Genomic DNA, 23,214 nt, shown 5'->3' on the forward strand with positions numbered 1-23,214 from the left:
TCTTAATGTCTTGGTCAAGGTAGGTGTTGGGTAACTTAACCTTAGTTAGGCCTGGACTCATCACCCATGCTTAATCAAGGTAGAGTTGTCCAAAGCTAACCATGGTACTGACTAGCTAAGCTATTATCTTAGTCTAGGACATGGACCAAGCCATGATCCCTTAATAAGAGGACTCGAGGCTAGGGTGATCAATTGTTAAGATTGGAAGGAACTTTACTGGCTTAGGGTCTAGAGAAGGAAATCCTGCTTAGTTAGCAACTCTTGCTAGAGCACGTCAGACATGAGTTTTATGAATGCATTTTCTCCATGAACATGCATGTTCTAGCTAGTAGTAATTGTTTATGATTGTATCTTGAAAACTTATGATTGTGTAACGCATGTCTATAACCTGAGCATGCATACACATGTATATTGGGGACCCTTATATTCGCTGCCGCGAACTGACTTGGTGCTATAATAACATAGGCATACGCAAGTCATGATGTGTTAATATGCGAATTGAAAACTTGTGTATATTTATAAACTCACAAGCGTAAGTGTAAGCTGGCATCATATTTTAAGCATGTGTCATGGGATGTTCCCATAATAGACTATATACAGAGAGTGGTAGCTTGTGCTACAAAGGCGGGTTGTGCCGTCGTGTTGCTCTAGCCTCTATTGATAGGAATGAGAGATCAATGCTTGAGGCTTACACTTGAAGGGCTAGTTTCCTTAAGTTATGTGGTGTAAATGAACTATGAAGAATGATGTAATAAATATTTACATTTTAAGTAAAAGTAGTGTTTTCTTCCACTGGTGAGTTGTATCAATTGTGAGTAATCACCTGGGGTTATTGATGGGGTGTTACATCAAATGTCCAAAAGAAATAAACTGTATTAAGATTAACTTTAGATCATTGGATTCTGATATGAAAATTGTGTATGCTATCAATTCACTGGTTTGCATGAAGTTTTAGGGAGCGTTTGGTTTGTAGGAATTCAATGGAATTTAAGCGAATTGGAATTTGAATTCCATCTCTTAAGATGTTTGGTTCACAAAATTTGATGGAATTGGAATCCCAATTCCAATATTCATGTGTTTGGTTGACAATGGAATTGGAATTGGAATTAGGCATGAATTCCTTCAAATTCCTTTAACTATAGAAATTCAAAATCCTTCCTATATGTGAAGGAATTAAAGGAAATTCATTGGAATCTTTAACCGTTTCGATCCGAACCATTTCGAATCATACTGGTATCGATCTGAACCGTTTCGACTCGTACCGTTTCGACGCAAACAGTTTCGACTCGTACCGTTTGGACGCGAACGGTTTCGACCCGTAACGTTTCAACGCGAACGGTTTCGACCCGTAACGTTTCAACGCGAACCGTTTTGACTCGTACCGTTTTGAAGTAAACCGTTTCGACGCGTACCGTTTCGACGCGAAGCGTTTCGACCCATACCGTTTCGAATCGAACCGTTTCGACGCGAACCGTTTCGACCTGTACCGTTTCGACCCAAACCGTTTCGATCCGAACCATTTCGACTCGTACCATTTCGACCCGAACTGGTGGTTGTGGGTGCCAGGGTGATGGATTCCAATTCATTTGACAACCAAACACAACAAAAATGGAATTGAGATTCCAATTCCAACAATTTCCAATTCCAATTGGAATGTTTAAATTCCAAATCCAATTCCTTCAAATTCAAATTCCTATATAAATTCCAATTCCAATTCCAAATCATTCCGCGAACCAAACGTCCCCTTAGTGTGATTTCAGCTCCAAAGGATTATCTTCACGTTTTTGACATGGCATTGTTCAACAGTCTTTTAATCCAACACGAACCGAAAATACATGATACTCAAAATTAATAGATAGTGATGCCCTTATTGTGGTCTTTGGTTGGTTTGGGTTGATTAAGGGGCTGTTTGGCAACGTCTGAATGGTTAAGTGCTGAACCAGTAAGAGGTCTGAACCAGTAAGAGGTTTGAATCATTAAGAGTCTGTATAATGCTTAGCCGTTCGGTGGCAAATGTCTGACAAATTCAGATTAGAGGTCTTAACCATTCAGACGTTGTATAATGCTTAACAATTCAGAGACAAATGTCTGAACCATTCAGACATCTGCTCGTGAAACAATCAGTCTGAACCATTAAGGGGCTGTTTGGCGACTTCTGAATGGTTAAGTGTTGAACCAGTAAGAGGTCTGAATCATTAAGTGCTGAACCAGTAAGAGGTCTGAACCATTAAGAGTCAGTATAATGCTTAACAGTTCAGATGCAAATGTCTGACCAATTCAGAGTACAAGTCTTAACCATTCAGACTCTGTATAATGATTAACCATTCAGAGGCAAATGTTTGAACCATTCAGACATCTGCTCCCGAAACAAACAGTCTGAACCATTAAGTGCTGAACCAGTAAGAGGTCTGAACCATTAAAAGGTTCATTAAGAGCTAAACAAACAACCCCTGAGTGCTAAGCCAGTAAGAGGTCTGAACCACTAAAAGTCTCGTTAAGAGGTAAACAAACAGCCCCTAACTCAACAACATAATTCCAAAATGAAACAATCGTTATAGAAGTTGCACTAATTATAGTCCGGTGACTAATTTTATCATAAGCCCACTTAACTTGGGCCAGATCTTGTTTGCACAACATATAGTATGAAAACTGTTGGGCCTTTAAAATATGCTGGACTGTTTCCGCTATCTCAATATATGGGCTTCACCATTACTTTGGTCTTCTTGGGTAGTTTCTTCATTCCAAATTACTACTACTAGCAACATAACACACGTAAGGGTGAAGGGTATAAGGAGCGGTGAGTTGGAGTCACCGATCGGTGACCACCCCCACTTGTTTGAGTTATGTGGTGAGTTTGAGAGAGTGAACAAAAATCGGTGATTGTTCACCGATGTGATTGAGGGGAGAGGAGAGAGGATCACTCAACCAATCAAGTTTTTTTTTTTTTTTTTTAATTGAGGGGTGTTTGACCATACCTAGTGATTGAGTGTAAAATGTGAAGGAGAATGAGGAGTTGACATGACATAATATTAATATTCTTGGATAGGATTTCACTCAAACACCCTAGGGTGATTGACCATACCCTCCACCCTAAGGGTTTAATTCATAAAAAGCTTTAGTAAATAAAAAGATAAAGTTGACATTGTTATCTTTGGGCGATTAAGTGTTTTGTAATTAACAAATTCCAGTATTTAATTTGTTGAGTTTGGAGGTAGAAAGAAAGAGATGGATTAGAATAAATAAATTTTAGGATGGAGGGAGGAAAGAAGACTTGGTCAGGATAGAATGAGTAGTCAACTGGTGTGTATTTTCATTTTGTTTCAAGTCCAATTTGGGTGGGATGCAAAATCAAAGACCATTTCTTTCTTTCTTTCTTTCTTTCTTCTACTCCTGACTCATTCCTAATTTCTTATTCCTACTGCACTTGCTCAGAAATAAACAAACGCTCTTTTTTCTTTTTTTTTTTTATTGTGTTGCAACCGGGTCAACCTTAGTTAACATTACTCCTCATTTTAAAAGGAAGTCAATTTCCTACTGCTGATGCTTAAAACCAACATACATAACTAGTTCCATCTTCAGGGAACCTTCACTGCTTTGCTTCATCTTACTTCATCGATTATTATTATTATTATTATTATTATTATTATTATTATTATTATTATTATTATTATTGTGTTATTTTTCCTCTAACCCAAACCCTTTTCTTGTATTATCTCATCCTATATATAACACACCCACACGTACAGTCGTAGTACATCTACCAACATTCCAAATTTCTGTATTTGGACAATACCATGAAGCCCATCAACCAACAACCCAATACTCGCCCCCGCCGTCGTCCTGATCTAACCTTACCCTTACCACCACCGCAACCACAACAGCAGATAGCCGTTCCTCTTCCTCTTCCACCCTCCTCCTCCTCTGCCGCTACCCACCAACACATCAACTTCTCCGAACTCAACCGCCTCAACAGAATCGGCAGCGGCAGCGGTGGTACCGTCTACAAGGTCCTCCACCGGCCCACTGCCACCCTATACGCCCTCAAAGTGATCTACGGAACCCACGACCACGATGCCCGCCACCAGATCCGTCGTGAAATCGAGATCCTGCGTGGGGTGGACAACCTGAACGTGGTCAAGTGTCACGACATGTTTGATCGTGCAGGCGAGATTCAGGTCCTTCTGGAGTACATGGATGGTGGATCACTTGAAGGCACTCATCTGTCGGACGAATCATCTTTGGCGGATCTTACACGTCAGATTCTGTCCGGTCTGTATTACCTCCACAGGCGTAAGATCGTCCACCGTGATATCAAACCCTCCAATCTATTAATTAACTCCAGAAAACAAGTGAAGATTGCGGATTTCGGTGTGTCTAGAATCCTGGAACAAACAATGGATCCTTGTAACTCCTCGGTGGGTACCATCGCTTACATGAGCCCGGAAAGAATAAACACGGATATAAACGAGGGAAAGTACGACGGGTGCGCTGGAGATATATGGAGCGTGGGTGTGAGCATTTTGGAGTTCTACATAGGGCGCTTCCCATTTAACGTGGGAAGACAGGGTGACTGGGCCAGCCTCATGTGTGCGATATGCATGTCCCAGCCACCGCAGGCGCCCGCCAATGCGTCTGCTGAGTTTAGAGATTTTGTAGGGCGCTGTTTGCAGATGGATCCGGCCAGGAGGTGGACTGCGGCGCAGTTGTTGCGACACCCGTTTGTTACAGGAGGGGCAGTGGTTAACCACAACCATAGTAGTCGTCTTAGTAGTAGTAGTCAGGTGCACCCGACGTATCAACTACTTCCTCCACCACCTCAATTTTCTTCCTCTTCATCATCCTCTTAGTCTTCATTCATTATTATTATTCTACTGTTGGTTGGTTCTTTATTCTTGTACATGTATGTATGTATGTGTAATGTATTTTATTACTTTCCTGAAGCAAGCAGTTAATGTATGGGTTAGAAAATAGCATTCTTGTTCCTATTTATTTATTTATCCCTTAAAGTAATAACAAATAACAAATATTATTATTTTAATAATGTTTGTTTTCAGTAGTATTAATCTAGAGTTGATTGCTTATTAGTAAAGCACCCGTAAATCACTCACACACGCTATTCTTTAATAATTTATTTTATCATGTCACAATCCTGCTATTACTTTTCAAACTATTAAGTAGTTAATATATCTATCTAATCTAAAACTCACATCATCCAATTTCAAATTGGTTACACTTTTGATATATATATATATATCACAAAGATGAAATACAAATAATTTTAACGTACACGTATGAACTGAAGGTTTTACTGAAAAAACGCGGTGGCATTTTCATAATTATTAGGAATTATCAAAATTACTCTACAAATGATACTGTAGAGTAATTTTGATCTTTGTAAAGTAATTTTGTAAAATGTTTCTGTATAGTAATTTTGATCTTGTAGGGTAATTATCAAAATTACTCTACATGTGTATCAAAATTATTTTGCAAGTTTATCAAACAACATACAATTCAAAATTACTCTACAAATGATTCTGTGGAGTAATTTTGATATTGTAGAGTAATTTTGTAAAATGATCATGTAGAGTAATTTTGATCTTGTAGAGTTATTTTGTAAAATGTTCTTGTAGAGTAACTTTGTAAAATTATTCTAGCATTTAGTTATCGGGTTTAGTTTTATGGTTTAGTTTTTAGCGTTTAGTTTGGAGGGGGGGGGGTTAGGTTTTTTGGGGTTTTTTTTTTTTGTAAGGTATAGTTTTTTAATCAAAATTACTCTACAACAACATTTTACAAAATTACTCTACAAGATCAAAATTACTCTATAAGAACATTTTACAAAATTACTCTACAATATCAAAATTACTGAACATGATCATTTGTAGAGTAATTTTGATAATTACTCTACGAGCAAATAATTACGAAAAACGCCACCGCGTTTTTTTTTTTTTTGCCTTTTTCATGTTATTCATATGTTTAATTCGTTAAAGTTATTTGTACGAAAACTTTACTCTCTATAATAGGATAAAGTTTTTATTTAAAAGAAAAAATCTGACTATATAAGTTGTTCATGGTTAGATATTGGATTTGATGTTGTAGGTTAATGTTAGGGAAAATTACGAAATTGTTGGTTGAGCAAGAGGGTTTTCAATTTTGTCACTCTCCTGCGTCCTTGGAAGGACCACTGAGCTTCGGAAGAGTCCGCATGTTATGTTGATGCGTCCATGTCCCTATAAGTTGACACGTGTCCCACATGTTTATGGGAAGAGTCAGTTGACTCTTCCGAAGCGTCGGTGGACTCTTCCGAAGGAGCGTGATACATGGACTCTTCAACATGATACGCCGACTCATCTCATGATCAGTTGTCCTTCCAAGGACGCAGAAGAGTGACAAAATTGAAAACCCTCTTGATCAACCAACATTTTTATAATTTTCTCTAAATGTTATTAGTTTTGTATAATCTTAAAGGTATTGTTGGAGGAAGAAATGGAAAAGAAATTTTAGTGAAGGGTGATTGACCTGGTCAAAATGTCTCCACCGTTGGATGTGTTATCGTGTTTTAAAATATAACTAGCCTAAGATCCCGCGAGTTTTGCGGGTGGCTTAACACAAACATATAATATCTACCGGCATTGAATCCCATGTAGATCATCATTTTTTTTCTAGGCCTTTCCAAACTTAGGCTTCACGTCTAAGGGTTAAAAGAGGTCCCGAACAGACAATATACGACCCTAACCGGTACAAACCCAAAACCGAACAGAGTGATCACTTCCCTCTCCAAAAACTTGTTACATACCAGCGAACCTTTAATAGATCAACGAAAGGTTACTATTTTCATCTTTTGATTGACATCAAGTTTATATAAACTTCAATATCTAAATTCTTGTTTAAATTCATATTAATATACCCAGGGATGATATCCTTGAAAACAGTTAAACTCAATGAAAAAAATAGATGTCAAAACTATATATCATGGTGTTGTTCTCGTAACGACAAACAATATACAGTTAAATAACATAAATGTATGAAATAGTATTTACATGATTAAATATATATCATGGTGATGTTCTTGTAACAACAAACATTTAATTATTTTGAAGTAATCTGCTCCAAAGTTTCAAAACCATATTTTGAAGTAATCTGCTCTAAAGTTCCATGCTGATATCGATGAGTGGCACCTTCTCCACCTCGTGTAAATATAATAATACTTGGTTAGCTTTATCCTACAATAATACAAAACAAAGAAAACAACACAATTATCATAAACGTCTAAATCTAAACTATGTGGTAGTTACTTTACATCTGTTTGATTGGGCAATTGCTTTATTATTTATGGATGTTTCAAATCTTTATTGGGTATGCCTAAAAGGTTTTATACTATGTGAGTGTATACATCCTATATGTGAAAAATAAAATGTAAAATGTAACAATTTATAAGTAAAAAAAACATATTCTTAAGAATGTTTAATGCCTTTAAAGCATGTCCCTAGAAGTTGACACGTGTCCCACATCATGGGAAGAGTCGGTGGACTCTTCCTAAGGAGCGTGATACATGGACTCTTCAACATGATACGCCGACTCATCTCATGATCAGTTGTCCTTCCAAGGACACAGAAGAGTGACAAAATTGAAAACCCTCTTGATCAACCATCATTTTTATAATTTTCTCTAAATGTTATCAAGGGCGGACCTAGTAAGAGTCCAGGGTGGGCGGGCGCACCCCCTGAAAAAAAAATTTAGTGTATTTTATAAGGTAAAATTCTCCTCGCACCCCTTGAAAATTTGGTTAAACCCCTTATCCGCACCCCTTGAACCCTTGAAAATTTGGTTAAACCCCTTATCCGCACCCCTTGAACCCTTGAAAATTTGGTTAAACCCCTTATCCGCACCCCTTGAAAATTTTTTCTAGGTCCGCCCCTGAATGTTATTAGTTTTGTATAATCTTAAAGGTATTGTTGGAGGAAGAAATGGAAAAGGAATTTTAGTGAAGGGTGATTGACCTGGTCAAAATGTGTCCACCGTTGGATGTGTTATCGTGTTTTAAAATAATAAGTTAAAGAAATATATTTGAAGAAGGTGAGGGAGGAGGAAGGTTCCTTCCTTCCTACATGCCGCCTTGCCCACTTCAACCCACCAATCTCCGCCCTCTTTCAATTCCAGATCCAAATCCAAATCCAGATCCTCCTTCCTTCACTTCATCTGCATCTGCATCTGCATCTGCATCTACATATCTGCATCTGCATCAGTCAGACTCCGTTTATTGACTTCATCTTCATCTTCCTCCTCCTCGCAGACAGCGGTTCCAGTATGATCTGCCCACCTATTTAAACCTCTTCCTTCATCTCTGCATCAAGGTCAGTCAGTCAGTTTCCTTCTTTACTTCTTTACTTACTTTCGATCACTAACCAACCATCTATATCTATATCTAGTTATTAACTGCGATCTATCACTTGTCTCACATTGCTCTTTGGGTCCACTTTTACATTTCTGCTCCTTTATGATTTGCCTACTTACTTATATTATTATCCTTAACCCTTACTCATCTAAATGATCTATACCCATTTAGTTACTCCGATCATTAGGATCCTAGATCTCATTTCAGTACAATACAAACCTATTATTCTATCCAAAATGGAATTGTATTTCTTACTTAATTTCTATTCAATTCAATTGCTGCTGCTTACCTTACTTATTCTTTACCAATTACCACAAATGCTTTCGCCATTTGGGCTATCATCATCAATCAATGCTTTTGCTTTTCTCTCTTTTTATTTTTCTAGTTATAATCCAAGATTTAATGCCACTTTTTTAATACAAAAAAAAAAAAAAAAAAAAGAGAGACAACTTGTTATGAAAAACTTATATAACAACACACAAATGCCAATATGGTTTATTCGATACCCATTTCTCTAAAACGAAACTTACTCCAGACAACTGTTTTTGAGTCGATAACGGCCACATTTGGACACGGGCGGGTGGGCGGGAAGTGTACAGATAAAGAAATAACCATTTCAACCTATGTTGTCAAAAGCCCATCCGGCACGCGCCTAGGCCCTTAGGTAACGCCAGTTGCAAGGAAAGCGCCTTGCCGCCATCCAGACGTTCCATATCTAATCATAAACTATAAACAACTTTTTCATTTAAGTGGTTGAAAATTAAAATAGTTAGCGATTAATGCAGCATGCCCATCAAATCTAATCTCTGAGTTTGGAAACTAAAATCAAATCAAAAAAGAAAAAAAATATCACAAACATTAAGTAACGATTTCATCTAGACTACCAAATAATGATTTTATCCGTGTTTGGAAACTATAATCAAATTAGAAATTCAGACGAGAGGGAAGACAAGAAGGAGACGATTTCAAAAACCTTCGTGGTCGGCGGTTTGGGTGTTGAAATCTGGAATGGTCAATTTCCCAAATTGGGGTTTTGGGGTGCTGCTTTACAAGGGGCTGTTGGTTTGCACCAGTTCTTGAGAGGTTTCGAGGGAAGTGAATTGCAAGGAAAGCGTCTTGGCCCAAGGCTCACCCTTACGCCTTCAACAAATATGGCTTCAACACAATGCTTTCTATTTTTGTATTTGACACATTGACTTAAACCTTTACACTCCGCTCCCTCATCGTTACAGCTTCATGCCAAAGTGCCCTTGAACTTCTTAGTCCTTCAAGTTCCATTCCATTTCCTTTAACACCAACACCTTATTACTTGTGGGAAGTCTTTGGAAAAACACTACCAAGTAAAACACATTTATCTATGCCAACGTTATTCATATAAAGGCTGTACTTATTCAGTCAAGTTAATTGTACCTTGCAGATGGGATCTAATATGTTGGAGTTATCATCAGAAAATATCGATTTGGATTCGGATGAGGAGAGCCCGTTAACATTATCACAATCTGCAGTTGCAAAACAATCTTTTCAGTTCGAGGTACCTCATACAAGTGTCCCCAAATCCAAATCACAAGTCCTCAAAAAGTTACAATACACTGCTTTCCACAGTGTCAACGTTGTCTTGTTCAAAGCCAAGATCAATGTTTTGCTTCCTTTTGGACCTCTTGCAGTATTACTACACTACCTCACAGGCCGCCATGTAAGAACATGCTCTTTTTACCTCATATACCAGCATATCAAGAATCTGTTCACAATGTTCTCTCTCTTTTTTTTTTCTTGAATATCAGGGATGGGTCTTCTTTTTTAGCTTACTGGGGATTACACCTTTAGCTGAACGACTGGGTTATGCAACCGAGTAAGATTTACTCTTTCATCTCATTGCTTTTTTTTTACTTTCCTTTTTGATATTTTACCTACTTTTTTGCTATGTTTCAGGCAGCTTGCATGTTATACAGGGAATACAGGTAATTAACATCTCATTTTTGTGATTCAGCTGCTGTAAACTTGCATAACACGAAAAAAAGAACATGTTATTTTTTTGTTGCGCATAATAGCGAACAAGGATTAAGTATCTTGTTGGTTGAATCTGCAGTTGGAGGTCTTCTAAATGCAACGTTTGGCAATGCAACAGAAATGATTATTTCAATATATGCATTAAAGAATGGGATGATTAGGGTTGTTCAGCAGTCATTATTAGGTTCCATCTTGTCAAACATGCTGTTGGTGCTTGGTTGTGCTTTCTTTACTGGTGGTGTAGTTCATTATCCAAAAGTTCAGCGTTTCAACCAAGTAAGTAATTCATCACTATAGTATTTTGAACTAAGTATAGTGGAAATGTTGTTGAATCACTGATTTTGGTGTAATTACAGACGGCTGCAATAGTTAGTTCAGGGCTGCTGTTGATGGCTGTAATGGGTATACTATTACCAGCGGTGCTTCATTTTACACACACAGAAGTTCATTTTGGGAAGTCTGAGTTGGCACTTTCAAGGTTCAGCAGCTGTATAATGCTGGTGGCATATGCAAGCTATCTTTTCTTTCAACTGAAAAGTCATACTAATCTTTATGATTCAGTTGATGAGGTATTTATTTATTCTTTCTTTAAATAAATAAATAAATAGGTTTGTGTGTTGGGATGGTTATTATTTTGATGTGTTTGTATGCAGGAAAGAGAGAATAACGAGGAGGATTCTGATGAAGAAGAGGCTCCCGAAATTACAATGTGGGAATCAATTGTTTGGCTTACCATCTTGACATTATGGGTTTCTGTATTATCTGGATACCTCGTTGATGCCATACAGGGAGCATCTGACTCATGGAATATGCCTGTCTCTTTCATTAGTGTAATCCTGCTTCCCATTGTTGGTAATGCAGCTGAACATGCAAGTGCCATCATGTTTGCCATGAAAGATAAACTTGTAAGTCTTAATTGCTTCATAGACATAATTTTCCTCTATATAGATTATGTAATACCTAATTTCAATTATAACTACTATTTAGAGACTTTTGAATGATACTGTATTCATTATTCAACCCATGTATAGAATTATACTAGAAGGGTGCCCGCGTGATGCGGCGGGGAACACATACATTGTCAAGGGTGTGCACGGTTTGGTTCGGTTATTAGCCTCAACCGAAATCGAAACCAAAGTCATTGATTAACCTATTTTATTAAACAATCGGTTTTTGGTTAACTGGTTCAATATAGCTAGTTAGATTTTGATTTTTGGTTCGGTTTGGTTAATAACCAAACCAAACTTGGGTTAAAATTTCATTAGAAATACATGAAATGGAAGTATAAACACATGAAATGGAAGTATATAACATGAAATACATGTAATGGAGGTATAAAAGTAAGAAATACATGAAAATATGGATGGTTCGGTTACTTTTGGTTTTTCGAGAATACAAAAACAAATCGATAAACAATTTTTTGTTAATTTGGTTTTTGGTTAATTCGATTATTGGTTGATTTCGGTTAAGTTTCTTCTGCTTTCGGTTTGGTTTCAGTTATTGCTCACCCTAGACATTATTAATTTAACAATGAGTGTTAATCACTTAACATATCAAGTTTTTTATAAAAAAAAAAACTATAGCAATAATATAGTCAAATTAAAAAGAATAAAATGCTCGTTTCTAAATAGTTCTTATAACTGTCTAAATCCTTTTTTTTTTAATTTATAGGACATAACACTTGGAGTAGCAATTGGATCATCAACTCAGATATCCATGTTTGTGGTAATGCCTTGTATTCTTTTCTCACAAACCGGTTAATAAATGTAAGTGGTATGAGACCCTTTTTTCTTTTTACAAATGCAGATCCCATTCTGTGTGGTTGTTGGTTGGATAATGGGGCAGCCAATGGACTTGAACTTTCAGCTCTTTGAGACAGCTACTCTTTTTATCACAGTGTTAGTTGTTGCATTTATGCTGCAGGTATCTTCTTCGTCTCTCATTCCGTGTCTGTGTGTGTATTGTAACTTGTAAGTAATGCTTTGGTGTGTGTGTGTGTGTGCAGGAAGGAACATCAAATTACTTCAAAGGTGTGATGTTAATCCTATGCTATCTGATTGTTGCTGCGAGTTTCTTTGTACACGTGGATAAATCTGGTGAGTATCATAAACTTGTGCATCTTCATGGTTCCATCCATGTTAATTAACGACGTGTTTGAATGATGCAGATGATGAGTAGGCTGGGAGTGATGGCGATTGTTGTAATTTTGTGAGGAACGAACGAACTATTAGTTGTTGATGATGTAGAATTGTGGAAAACAAAGAAAAAATTTATATGGTTTTGGTTGAAAATTAGATGTAAGCAGCCAGCCACTAGTGAAATGAAATGCCTGCCCTTGTTTCAACTACATGTAAAAATCTACTTATTTGTTTCTGTATTTTTCCCTTTTATACAGTAAACCGCTTTTTTTTTTAAATTTTTTAAATAATCATTTGAAAGCATCACCTCACCTGCTCTTCCTTTCGTACACGATTATTATATCCCAAAGAACGAATATCCCAAGGAAAACCCTATATATAGACATGACAAAATGACGGTTTAAAATTGAGCGGTGTTTTTTTTTTTTTTTTTTTTTTTTTTTTTCTTCTTTTGCTGCTCTAGTTATGATTTGTTCATTCAAACTAAGGTTTTGTTACAGCTTTGATCTCACTGTTTGTCAGTCTATAACTTGTTGGATTTTTTCACTAAAAATTTGTTATGCTCATGTAAAAAAGATAACATTTCTACCCATGTACTAACCCAAAGTCCCAACCTCCACTTTTTCTTCTCTGCCTTTGGTGGTGACACCTCTTCTGAATTTGCGATTTGTGAGTAAAGGATGGCAATGAGACTAGTTTGGGACTCGTATTGGTAACACTGATTTCGTATTGGATTGTAAAACCGTGTCTTATACCCGACCTATTTGTAACATCCCACTTTTGGGTATATTATTTAATAATATGCGATAATTTTACTTTTAAGGTTTTTGTGGTTTTTAATTAAGTTGGTTGTGTTGATAAGGAGTTAATCGGAACATACGGTGTTAATGGATGAACATCAAGTTTGAGATGAATAATAGCGCAAAATCCAACTTAAGGGACTTAAAATGCTAAGTTGTGAAATTTAATTAAATCTATCTGGCAAGAGCCAAGAGGGTTGGGGCCACTTAGTGTGAGGCTAAAAGGAGTTGCGAGTATGTTTTGATACAATACGAGCAAATAACATGAACCACGAGATTTATATACATGTTTATAGTCTTCAAATTGGACAAAAAAATTACTACACTGGTGTTGTTTGTGTAAAAGAGTTGAGAGGGACATGCAAAAAGAGTTAAGGTAGTGATAGTGGTTGGTTAAAGGTGAAAATCGAGGCGCATATCATTCTATTAGTCACAATCGGGGAGAATAAGTGACGCTTCCGAGGGGGCATTAGCGGCCCTGGGGTTCAAGCCCCAGTTTAAAGGGCATCGCTCGATGGTGGGGTCTCAATTGCCATGTTGAAAGCTTTTGACAATTCCTTAGGATATGGTTTAGTTGCTTGAGTTGTAGTATTAACTGATCATCGGTACTAAATTGCTTAGGATACGGTTTAGTTGCTTAGGATATGGTTTAGTAGCCAATACGTCATTAAGAGTAACTGCGATTAGCATCAACTGGCTTACTACTAACAGAAGTCAATCATCAATGACAAGGAGTTCTTGCCGATAAAGTTTCTACTATTGGAATACCACTAATGAATACTAAATAACTACCAATCGTTTTAACCGCCAACTGACACACTCTTTCACAAAGTGTTGTGTTGGTTTAACTAAACATTGTGATGGTTCTCCAACTATAAAACGAAAGTTTTGGGGCTAAAGTCTATTACATGTTTTTTCAGAACATGAAATCACACATTCGTTCTTGTTTTATCTTTGATCCGATTAAACTTTCAGATGTACCATTTATATACCTTAATGTGAGTGATTTATACACGATTCAAAGAGATATGACCTTTCCAAATTACAACAAACCTACATGAATTACAATATTGCAAAGCGTACACGAAAAGGGGTTGGCTAGCTTGGTGGGTGATGATCGGTAGTTATGGTGTTAGTGAGACAGATGCATGGATCGGCTTTCAGTGTGTGCTTTTTTTCGTCGACACATCCCCACCTCGAATTACACTAGTCGTACACATACACAAACACACACACACATATTTTACATAAAAGGAGATTTTATTGCAAACCACTAGCCAGAAGCTAGCAACCAGATTACAATTACATCAGTTAACCCAGCTATCCAACTATAGCACTTAAGCCTACATTACACCAATTTTCAAAACTAAGATACTCCAATTTGGCCCTATTTTGAACCATATATAAGTGCCTTCCATGATGTCTTCCAAGATTGTACTATTTGTGGTGTATACTCCCTTGAAAACCCTTTCATTTTTTATATGTCCAAATCTTCAACAGTGAGGCATTTTACCGTCATTTCTATAATAGCCATTTCATAAAAAAAGCTAACAAAAATTTAACATGAGTTAGTGTAAATGATAAGACATGTTATTAGCGAAAAGTGATGACCATAACATGGATTTAATTTTTGAAAGAATAAAGTTATTAGGGTGTAAGGGTGCACGGGGTGCCTTCGGCAACCCCATGCGGTGACCATATTTGCCTATTAGGTGTGTGCTGCCATCCATTAGGTGAGTTAGAGAGAGGGTGTGAATCCGGTGGGGAGGTGCCGAAGAGAGGGGGAGGAGAGAGAGAGGAGAGAGGGAGAGGGGACCAATCAATGCTTTTTTTTTTAAAAAAAAAAAAAAAAAACCAATTCACCTAAGAGGGGAGTGCCGCCATCAATTTAGGGTGTTAGGGGAGTTTAAGAGGGGAGTTGACGTGGCACACGAGGATTGGTTTGGCGTAAGAGAGGGGACTCACCTATTAGGTGAGCACCCCTTACACCCTAAGGGGCACTCCTCTCTTAGAGGAGTCCCCTCTCTTACACACACCCAATCAGCACGCCAACTCCCCTCTTAACTCCCCTCACACCCTCAATTTAATGACGGCACTCCTCTCTTAGGGGACTTGCTTTTTTTTTATTTGTTGTAATTATGCATGTTTATAAATTAAACAAATATTAATAAAAATTTAATAAAATTTAATAAAAGACATTTCATTAAATTAAAAATAAAAATTACATTCAAACTAGAAAAATAAAAAAACAAACTACTCGTCGTCGGAACTCGCTTCCACTCGTTGAAACCACTCGTCGTCGGAACTCACTTCCACTCGTTGTTCGCTTCCACGTCACTAACAATTTTTAGGAACAAAGACTTGGACATACGAAACCTATGACGAAAAATATCGGCATTAAATTTTGGATTTTCGACAAAATAATCGGCCATGAGTGTTTCGTGGCCTCCCACACGATCTCGACGGACAATTTTTTTTTACTAGACGATGCCGTGTCTAGTAGCTCCGCTTGTTGGATGAGATTTTGGAAGAAAATTAAACTACCATCGCTTGACGTTGAATCTTCATCGTCGGGAAAGTCGGGCAGGGGAGAAAAAAACGGGAACTTGGAATCCATTTTTTTTAAAGATTGGTTAAAAAAATTAGATGATATGAATGGGTGAGAGTTGTTTTGGGTTTGAAAAATAAAATGATTAAAGAGGTAGTATTTATAGGGGTTAGGAATTTTTTTTTTAAATGTGTAACGACTATATAGCCGTTTAAACTCGTTCCTCTCATCGGTGAATACACACCGATCTTGGTCCCCGTTTTCGCTCCCCGCGGTGATGGCGGCGGTGTTCCCGCTCGGAGACTTGGGTCACCGCAGCCATCCCCGCATAGTGCCCCATATACTTGTAGTATGAAATCACCATTCACCACAAGTACTATCATCCTATAATTATATTCTATTATATTATATTATACATAATAACATTTTGGGTAGGATCTTAAGTACAGTATCGGTTTCCAGGTTATTTTAACCTGCATCTGCCGGTTTGTTGCAAATATAATATTGGAAGCAAGAGCAAGTGAGCAATCTATGGTCAAAAAGAAAGACACCTGTTTGTTTCTTTTGCACACTGGGGTCAATATCTTTGACTCCCAATATATATTCCACAACTCAAACCCTTTTTCTCAATCAGTTTGTTGATCAACCACACCACTTCATGGCATCTGCTCTGATCATCATCGTATTAGTAGCAGCAGCAGCAGCATCCGCTTTTACGTCAACAGTCACCGCTAATTCCGTAGGCGACGCGCTCCACACGCTTCGCCGGAGCTTGAACGATCCCGATAATATTCTTCAGAGCTGGGATCCCAATCTTGTATATATATTAACATTTCCCATAGGCTCTTAGGAACAGTGAAAGTATGCTAACTTGCGCCTCCACGTGTCACAATCTTATTGGCATATGTTTTCATTCATTTTTTTTACGATAACAACTTTTCCAAGAGGTTTACGGGTTTGAGATTGGCGGTTTGAACGAATTATACATATTATACATAAGTGGTTTTATAAATTGGATTGATGGTGTGGAAAAAAAGATAGAATCCGGATGTGAATAGTTTTTATAAATTGATTGAAATCCAGTGCTGATAAAAAAAGAACAACCTCTTAGAAATAAATCTATAAACACATTAGGCCGGAGGGTGTTGGGGGCACCATCCCCGCCAGCTCACCCTCTATGGCGCCCCGGAGCGCTATACAACCACACCCACCGAATTAAGGAGGGGCGCTATAGGGTGTCCGCCATGGTGATGACGAGCAACCAGCGCGTGGATCCAGGAGAGTTATTGCATTTGACCACACCCACCGAATAAGGAGGGGTGCTATAGGGCTTCATCCACACCCTACAAATTAAACGGGGGCGTGATAAAGCCCCCAGGCTGACATGGCTCCTACATGGCGTTTAGGTGGACTGATAAAGCCCCTAGGGGGCTCCAACCACACCCTCCACCCTTACGGTGTAAGGAGTGGTTAAACACTTTGGAGTGGTAAACTAAAAAACCGACCAATCAGAGCGCGCCATGTCAATCAGGCAAAAGTGTTTAAACTTTGCTGAAAAATGTTGGCAATGGTTTAAACACTTGCTGAAGTGGTAAACTTTTATTATTTTTTTTTGTGCACTATTTTATTTAATATTAATAAATGTAGAATAAATACATTAAATTAAAAAACAATAAACTTTCATAAATTAAATTAAAAACATCAAAGTTACACTAAATTAAAAAACAATAAAATTACATTAACTTGAAACAATTTAAACTAGTCTTCGTCGGAATCGACCAAAAGATGGGGTAAATCTTGACTTGCGAGATGATCTATGAGATCGTGTTTGAGTCTCCAATGCGTGTCTTCATTCATCAACTCGCCCAACACCGTATCGTCTAGAGCGGGCTCGACCGGAGGATCCCTAATGTGTACCGGTGCTATCGCCTTTCCTTCATCTTTCAAAATCATGTTGTGTAAAATAATACACGTGTACACGACACTCCTAATTTTTTTAACGGATCTTGCTCGCATCAGTCGACTCAATACACCCCATTTCGCCTTCAAAACACCAAAAGCCCGTTCGACGTCTTTTCTTGCCGCCTCATGTTGCCTATTGAATTTCTTTTTGTTTACTTCGTGAGGGTAAGGGATCGACTTCACAAACACGGACCACGAAGGGTAGATTCCATCCATGAGCAAATAACCACGTTTGTATAAATGGTTGTTAACGTAAAATGGACATTTTGGCGCGGTTCCATTTCGTTCCGTTAAAAATAACGGAGATTGTTTTAGAACATTGATATCGTTTTGAGAACCCGGTGGACCGGCAAAAGCATGCCAAAACCCTAAGTCTTGAGAAGCAGCCGCTTCGAGCATAACAGTCGGGTATCGATGATCTCCTCGCATATATTGGCCTCGATACTCTGTCGGACAAAAACGCCAAACGAAATGGGTGCAATCAAGGTTACCGAACATACCTGGAAGGTGATGTTTTTCCTCATGAGCTTGGTATAAAAGTGCCATGTCGGTCTACGTAAGAACTCTGGACCGTATTTTTGCAAACCATGTCACAAAAATATTCTAGGCACTCGCGGGAAGTTCTTTCGGCCATATGCAAGTACTCATCGTTCTTGTCTGGAGTGTTTCCGGTTGCGAGCTGTTTAATAGCCGATGTCACCTTTTGCAAGGGCGTAAAGCCCTTCTTACCTCGCGCATCGGGGGCCTCTACAAACCACGGGTCGTTCTCTTCCACATCGGCCACAATTTTTAGAAACAAACGTTTCGACATACGGAACCTATGCCGAAAGATATCTTCGTTGTACTTCGGGTCTTCGACAAAATAATCCGCCATGAGTGTCTCATGCCCCTCCTCACGTTGACGTTCAATATATCTCCTTCGGTTAGATGTGCCGGTATCTTGAAGTTCGGCTTCTTCGATGAGATTTTGAAAAAAAAGAATGCTACTATCGGATGAATCGTCGCTACTCATGGTGGGAACCATAACGGGAGTTCATCCGCCATTTTGTATGGTAAATTTTTGGGAAGAATTGGTGGTATTTTTTGGTTTGGTTGGGTATATATTTGAAGGTATTTGGTTAAATGGTTTGGTTTGATATTTATATTTTATTTTTTTAAAGAAAAAATATTTTTTTTATGTAAACGGTAATATTACCGTTAGGCTGGCCCCCACCTTCAAACAATCCAACTTTCCCGAGTCAGTAACATGTCACCGATTTGTGTGCTTTGCCGCGTCGCCAAAACGTTGGCGGCGGTGTTTGCCGATCGGCAAACAAGTTTGCCGCCCCTTGCCGCATGCCACACCGTACACCCTTAGAGTAATTTTATCGTTAATATCAATATTAATGAACATGATAATCAAAAGTATGTGAAATAAACATATTAGTTAAAATAGATTTTAACACACTATAGATTAAAAAGAATCTTAAAATATATCATCAAGTATATATTCTATATATTAACGAACAATCTTTTAAATTTCAAAAATTCGATACAGATAAAAAATATTACAGAAAAAGAACGGCTCCACTATTTTCACGTCTATGTTTTGATAAGAGTTTCATTCAAGATTAAACGGGTCAAATACAGTCAGTACCATAAAGAATTGAATTGGTAAAATCATTTCTTTTTGTATCTTCTTTAATATTTTTTAGCTGTTTTCTTTGTATTTACTTATTTATTTTTTCTTTTTAATTTTTTTAAAAATCGAACTATGTTTCCTTTGATATAGTGAGTGCACCGAAATTGACAGAATTTTCATCTGCGCAGCGCGCGGGTCTCATAACTAGTTATCTATAATAACATTTAGGGTATCGTCTTATAAACAGTAAAACAATTATCCAAACTTTGAATCTTATTTACGTTTCTGCCATTCTTTATTTGGTCTAATAGGGAGAGAGGAGACTAGGGATGCATTGGTTGTTTGAAAATGATTGTCAAACAATTAATAATTATATTATATTATAATATTATATATTTTTTAACAAGTTAATAACTTGAAAGAAGTAAAACAAATCAAATACCTTTTTATTTGGTTTTCTATATACAACATATTTATAATGAAACCGAAGTTATGCGTGTGTGTATATATATAAATAGTATCTTTGTTGTAATATATTTATAACCTCATTAATATTTGTTTTTATAAATTTCGATCGTGACACATAAAACATATGTAGGCATCATTTCAGGAAAATCATGGCTTTTTCTTTTTAGATTTTCTCATTTAGTTGTTGTACCGAGTGTCGATACCGTAGCAATATTGTTACGAAATAGACCGATACGACAAAATTCCCGTCGCGAAGCGTCGGGGAATTTACTAGTTATATAACATTTTGGGTATGTTCTTAGATACAGTTCCGGTTTGCCAACTTACACCTACCGGTCATTACCACCGCTATATAATAGCACACACATGTCACCCACCTGCTTTTACCACCGAGAACCACCGTCTTGCCCCAAATACACTTCAGGCGACAAACATTTCCACTGTATATCTACTCAGACAAACATGGAAATCAATAACAGAGAGAGATAGAGAGAAAGAGAAAGAGAGACGACGGTGGTTGCTGTTTCCGCCACCACTTCCTACCGGAAACGGAATCAGTTGATGGCGGCGAGTTTAGGTTTTCCGTTGGCCCTTTCTGATTATGGTTGAAGGAGTGAACCTTTGCTGGGTATTCTTCCACTCCGCTCGCAGAAAGCAGCCAGCAGGTATGGCTTTATGATTTCCCCGTCGTTTGTGAGATAAGGAATCAGATTGCACTTTGACCTTGGATTTTCATATAAAAGACATTCTATGCATATTGATGTTGCACACCAAATGTTCGATGAAATGTCTCAACAAGAATTAGAAGCTTATTTACATGTGTGAGAATATAAAACCACAAATCCCACAAACCTTCATATTAATATAGAACTTAGAATTCAAAACAACAACGACAACAACAAAAATAAAAGAATCTATGTTAAATGTAAGCAAGCACCTATTGTAGATTTGCAGGAGCAGGTTCATAAGGGAAACTAGGTTATGACTTTACTTATCTGTATTCAATCTAAACATTCAAAAGAAAAAAAAAAATAAGTAATGCTTTCGGTTAAAGCATATTTGCATAGCATGAAATTCTTAGGAAGGCTTGTGTAGATTTGTGGCTGTTACCTGTTGTTATCTACATTTGTGTAGCATCGAATTGTTATGTAAAATTGTATACATTTGTTGTTACGAAAAATAGTTACTTAGAAATACATTCGAGGTTACGGACCTCTATAAATGTATTTGTAGGAATTGGTTTAGATTGTCATAGTTCAGCATGAATATGATTAGAAAAATATGTATACAAACTTAGAAATGATAAATAAAAAACACACTTGCAACAGTTGGGTTTCTGTTTCATGATATCCGCTGAATCGCATTCGTCCTATATTATTCTCCAAGGTATGAGTTTTTTTCAATCGGTTCTCATTTTTGAGTATTAATGTCTAATGTTTTTGCTTCCTGTTTTGTTTACATTCTTTTGAGTGGCTTTCTCAAGAAATAGAAATTAAGATGTAGACTATGATTTATTTCTGCTGATGCTTAATTGTTATTGCTAATTTTGGTCACAATTTTTTTTTTTTTTTTTTTTTTTTGTGAAGTGGGTTTTGGCAGGGTTTGTTATATGTACATGTTGCAACCCATTCTTTAACTTTGTTATAAATTTTGTTGAGTTTAAAAGAGCAATCTAATGACTTTGCACATTATAATTATGTAGAAATTGATAAATCATCAGCTCATCCATGCAAAAGGCTAGGCCAACTGATATGCTTTCCAGATTTAATAAATTTAAAAAGTTAAGTTTTCCGAAGGTAAAGTCCAGTGGACCAAATTTGGGTAATCTGTCTTAAAAACATTCTGAGCTAAGTTGACTCCGGTGAAGAATCCGGTTACCAATATGATCCTGTTGTCACAGAAGGAACTTTGGTCAACAGGTGGCTGCCGGCTTAGATGAGGATGCCGATTAATAGTTCAGGTGAAGTATGATATACTTACCAGTTGAATATATTGATATTCATTATTTGATATTGTGAATTTGTTTATGGATGAGGCACCTTCAATGATGATGCTTGTGATTGGAACTGCTCAGATTCAGTAAGGTCTTGATGATGGCAGAATATGGCGGTGAAGGATCAATAGGGGGCCCAAAGAACTGTGTGCGACGAAGGACCATTTGCGCATACGAGCAAGATACAGGTCCTGATTGGGTGCGATGATCATAGTTGGTTATCAAGGCAGAACTTGAGTCAAAAGGTGAGTCGACTCAGTCAAACAAAAAACAACAGCAATGTTGATGCCACATTGCCACTCATATCATGTACTATTTACTTTTTATTATTTCTTTCGCATGCATTGCAACTCTTTAATGCATAAGTTTTCTAACGTTTCGGTATATAATTTGTTTTGACCAGTATTTTGCTTTCGGTTTTTGATTTGGGTTGTTTGCTCAAATCACGTTAGAAAAACCGCCTAACCGCCCCCGCAACGCGGGGAATCACTTCTAGTTGTTACTATATGTTAAATCTAAGTTTTAAGTTAAGGTATGTATGCATGTTCTAGCCTTATTAAATCTAATGTAACTTATTTTTATTTTATTTTGAGAAAAATGCCCGGATAGTCCCTGTGGTTTTGCATTTTTTCACCTATAGTCCCCAACTTTCTAAAACTACCTGAATAGTCCCCAACTTTTCATTTTTTGTTCTCGGATAGTCCCTGGGTCTAACTTCAGTTTATTTTATCTGTTAAGTGGGTGTGAAATGACCAATTTACCCTTTCCTTTAAAAGACCAAACCACAGGGACTATCCGGGCATCTTCTTCAAATGGCCTTAGTTCTCTAACCCTAATCTAAATACACACATACATCCACAGACACACCACAACTCGGCCAAACACATCTGCTCCCCTCGAGTTTCTCCGACAAACCCCTCCCCTCTCTGGTGGAATCGGAGACGATGTAGGTGGATTCTCCGACAAAACACCCCTGTTACTCCGACGACCTCACCCCCCGCAGCCACACCCCCTTTTCCCTCGAATTTGCTGGATGGCCGACCACCACCACTGTCCGGTGGCGGCGGCGCTAAGAGGCAGAGAGTGACACGTGGCGAAGTGAGAAGGAATCACGGCGGCGGAGGATACATCTCATATCAGAGCCCTGCTTATCCATTGGATTCTCGGTATATGTTGAATAAATATAAATGGCAATCAACGGAGGATACATCTCATATCAGAGCCCTAGTTTTTTCATCAGCTATCATCGCATCCGTTAAGGTAAAAATATACGACTCTAGCCGAC

General features: G+C 37.6%; 2 protein-coding genes and 1 long non-coding RNA gene across 4 annotated transcripts; all 3 read left to right on the forward strand.

Annotated features, from left to right (window-relative positions):
* Positions 1–3,633: 3,633 nt before the first annotated feature.
* On the forward strand, positions 3,634–4,985 carry LOC110935435 (mitogen-activated protein kinase kinase 4). Its single transcript, XM_022177818.2, has one exon. It carries the CDS (start codon positions 3,795–3,797, stop codon positions 4,845–4,847), a length of 1,053 nt encoding a protein of 350 aa, XP_022033510.1. The 5' UTR covers positions 3,634–3,794; the 3' UTR covers positions 4,848–4,985.
* Positions 4,986–8,015: 3,030 nt separating this feature from the next.
* LOC110935436 (vacuolar cation/proton exchanger 3) lies at positions 8,016–12,809 on the forward strand. Of its 2 annotated transcripts, XM_022177820.2 has the most exons (12): positions 8,067–8,351; positions 9,321–9,732; positions 9,810–10,085; positions 10,174–10,241; positions 10,322–10,350; positions 10,479–10,675; positions 10,756–10,968; positions 11,053–11,304; positions 12,071–12,124; positions 12,206–12,322; positions 12,405–12,495; positions 12,567–12,809. In XM_022177820.2, the coding sequence occupies exons 3-12, from the start codon at positions 9,810–9,812 to the stop codon at positions 12,575–12,577; spliced, it is 1,308 nt and encodes a 435-aa protein (XP_022033512.1). In that variant the 5' UTR covers positions 8,067–8,351; positions 9,321–9,732; the 3' UTR covers positions 12,578–12,809. The 2 variants fall into 2 exon arrangements, with proteins under 2 accessions (XP_022033511.1, XP_022033512.1); XM_022177819.2 differs by lacking the exon at positions 9,321–9,732 and having other exon boundaries at positions 8,016–8,351.
* Positions 12,810–20,259: 7,450 nt separating this feature from the next.
* On the forward strand, positions 20,260–22,331 carry LOC110935437. The gene is made up of 2 exons (XR_004891879.1): positions 20,260–20,601; positions 21,639–22,331. It is a non-coding gene; the product is annotated as an uncharacterized LOC110935437 (long non-coding RNA).
* Positions 22,332–23,214: the final 883 nt, after the last annotated feature.

Source organism: Helianthus annuus, chromosome 4 (assembly GCF_002127325.2).
Source record: "Helianthus annuus cultivar XRQ/B chromosome 4, HanXRQr2.0-SUNRISE, whole genome shotgun sequence".
Taxonomy (NCBI): domain Eukaryota; kingdom Viridiplantae; phylum Streptophyta; class Magnoliopsida; order Asterales; family Asteraceae; genus Helianthus; species Helianthus annuus.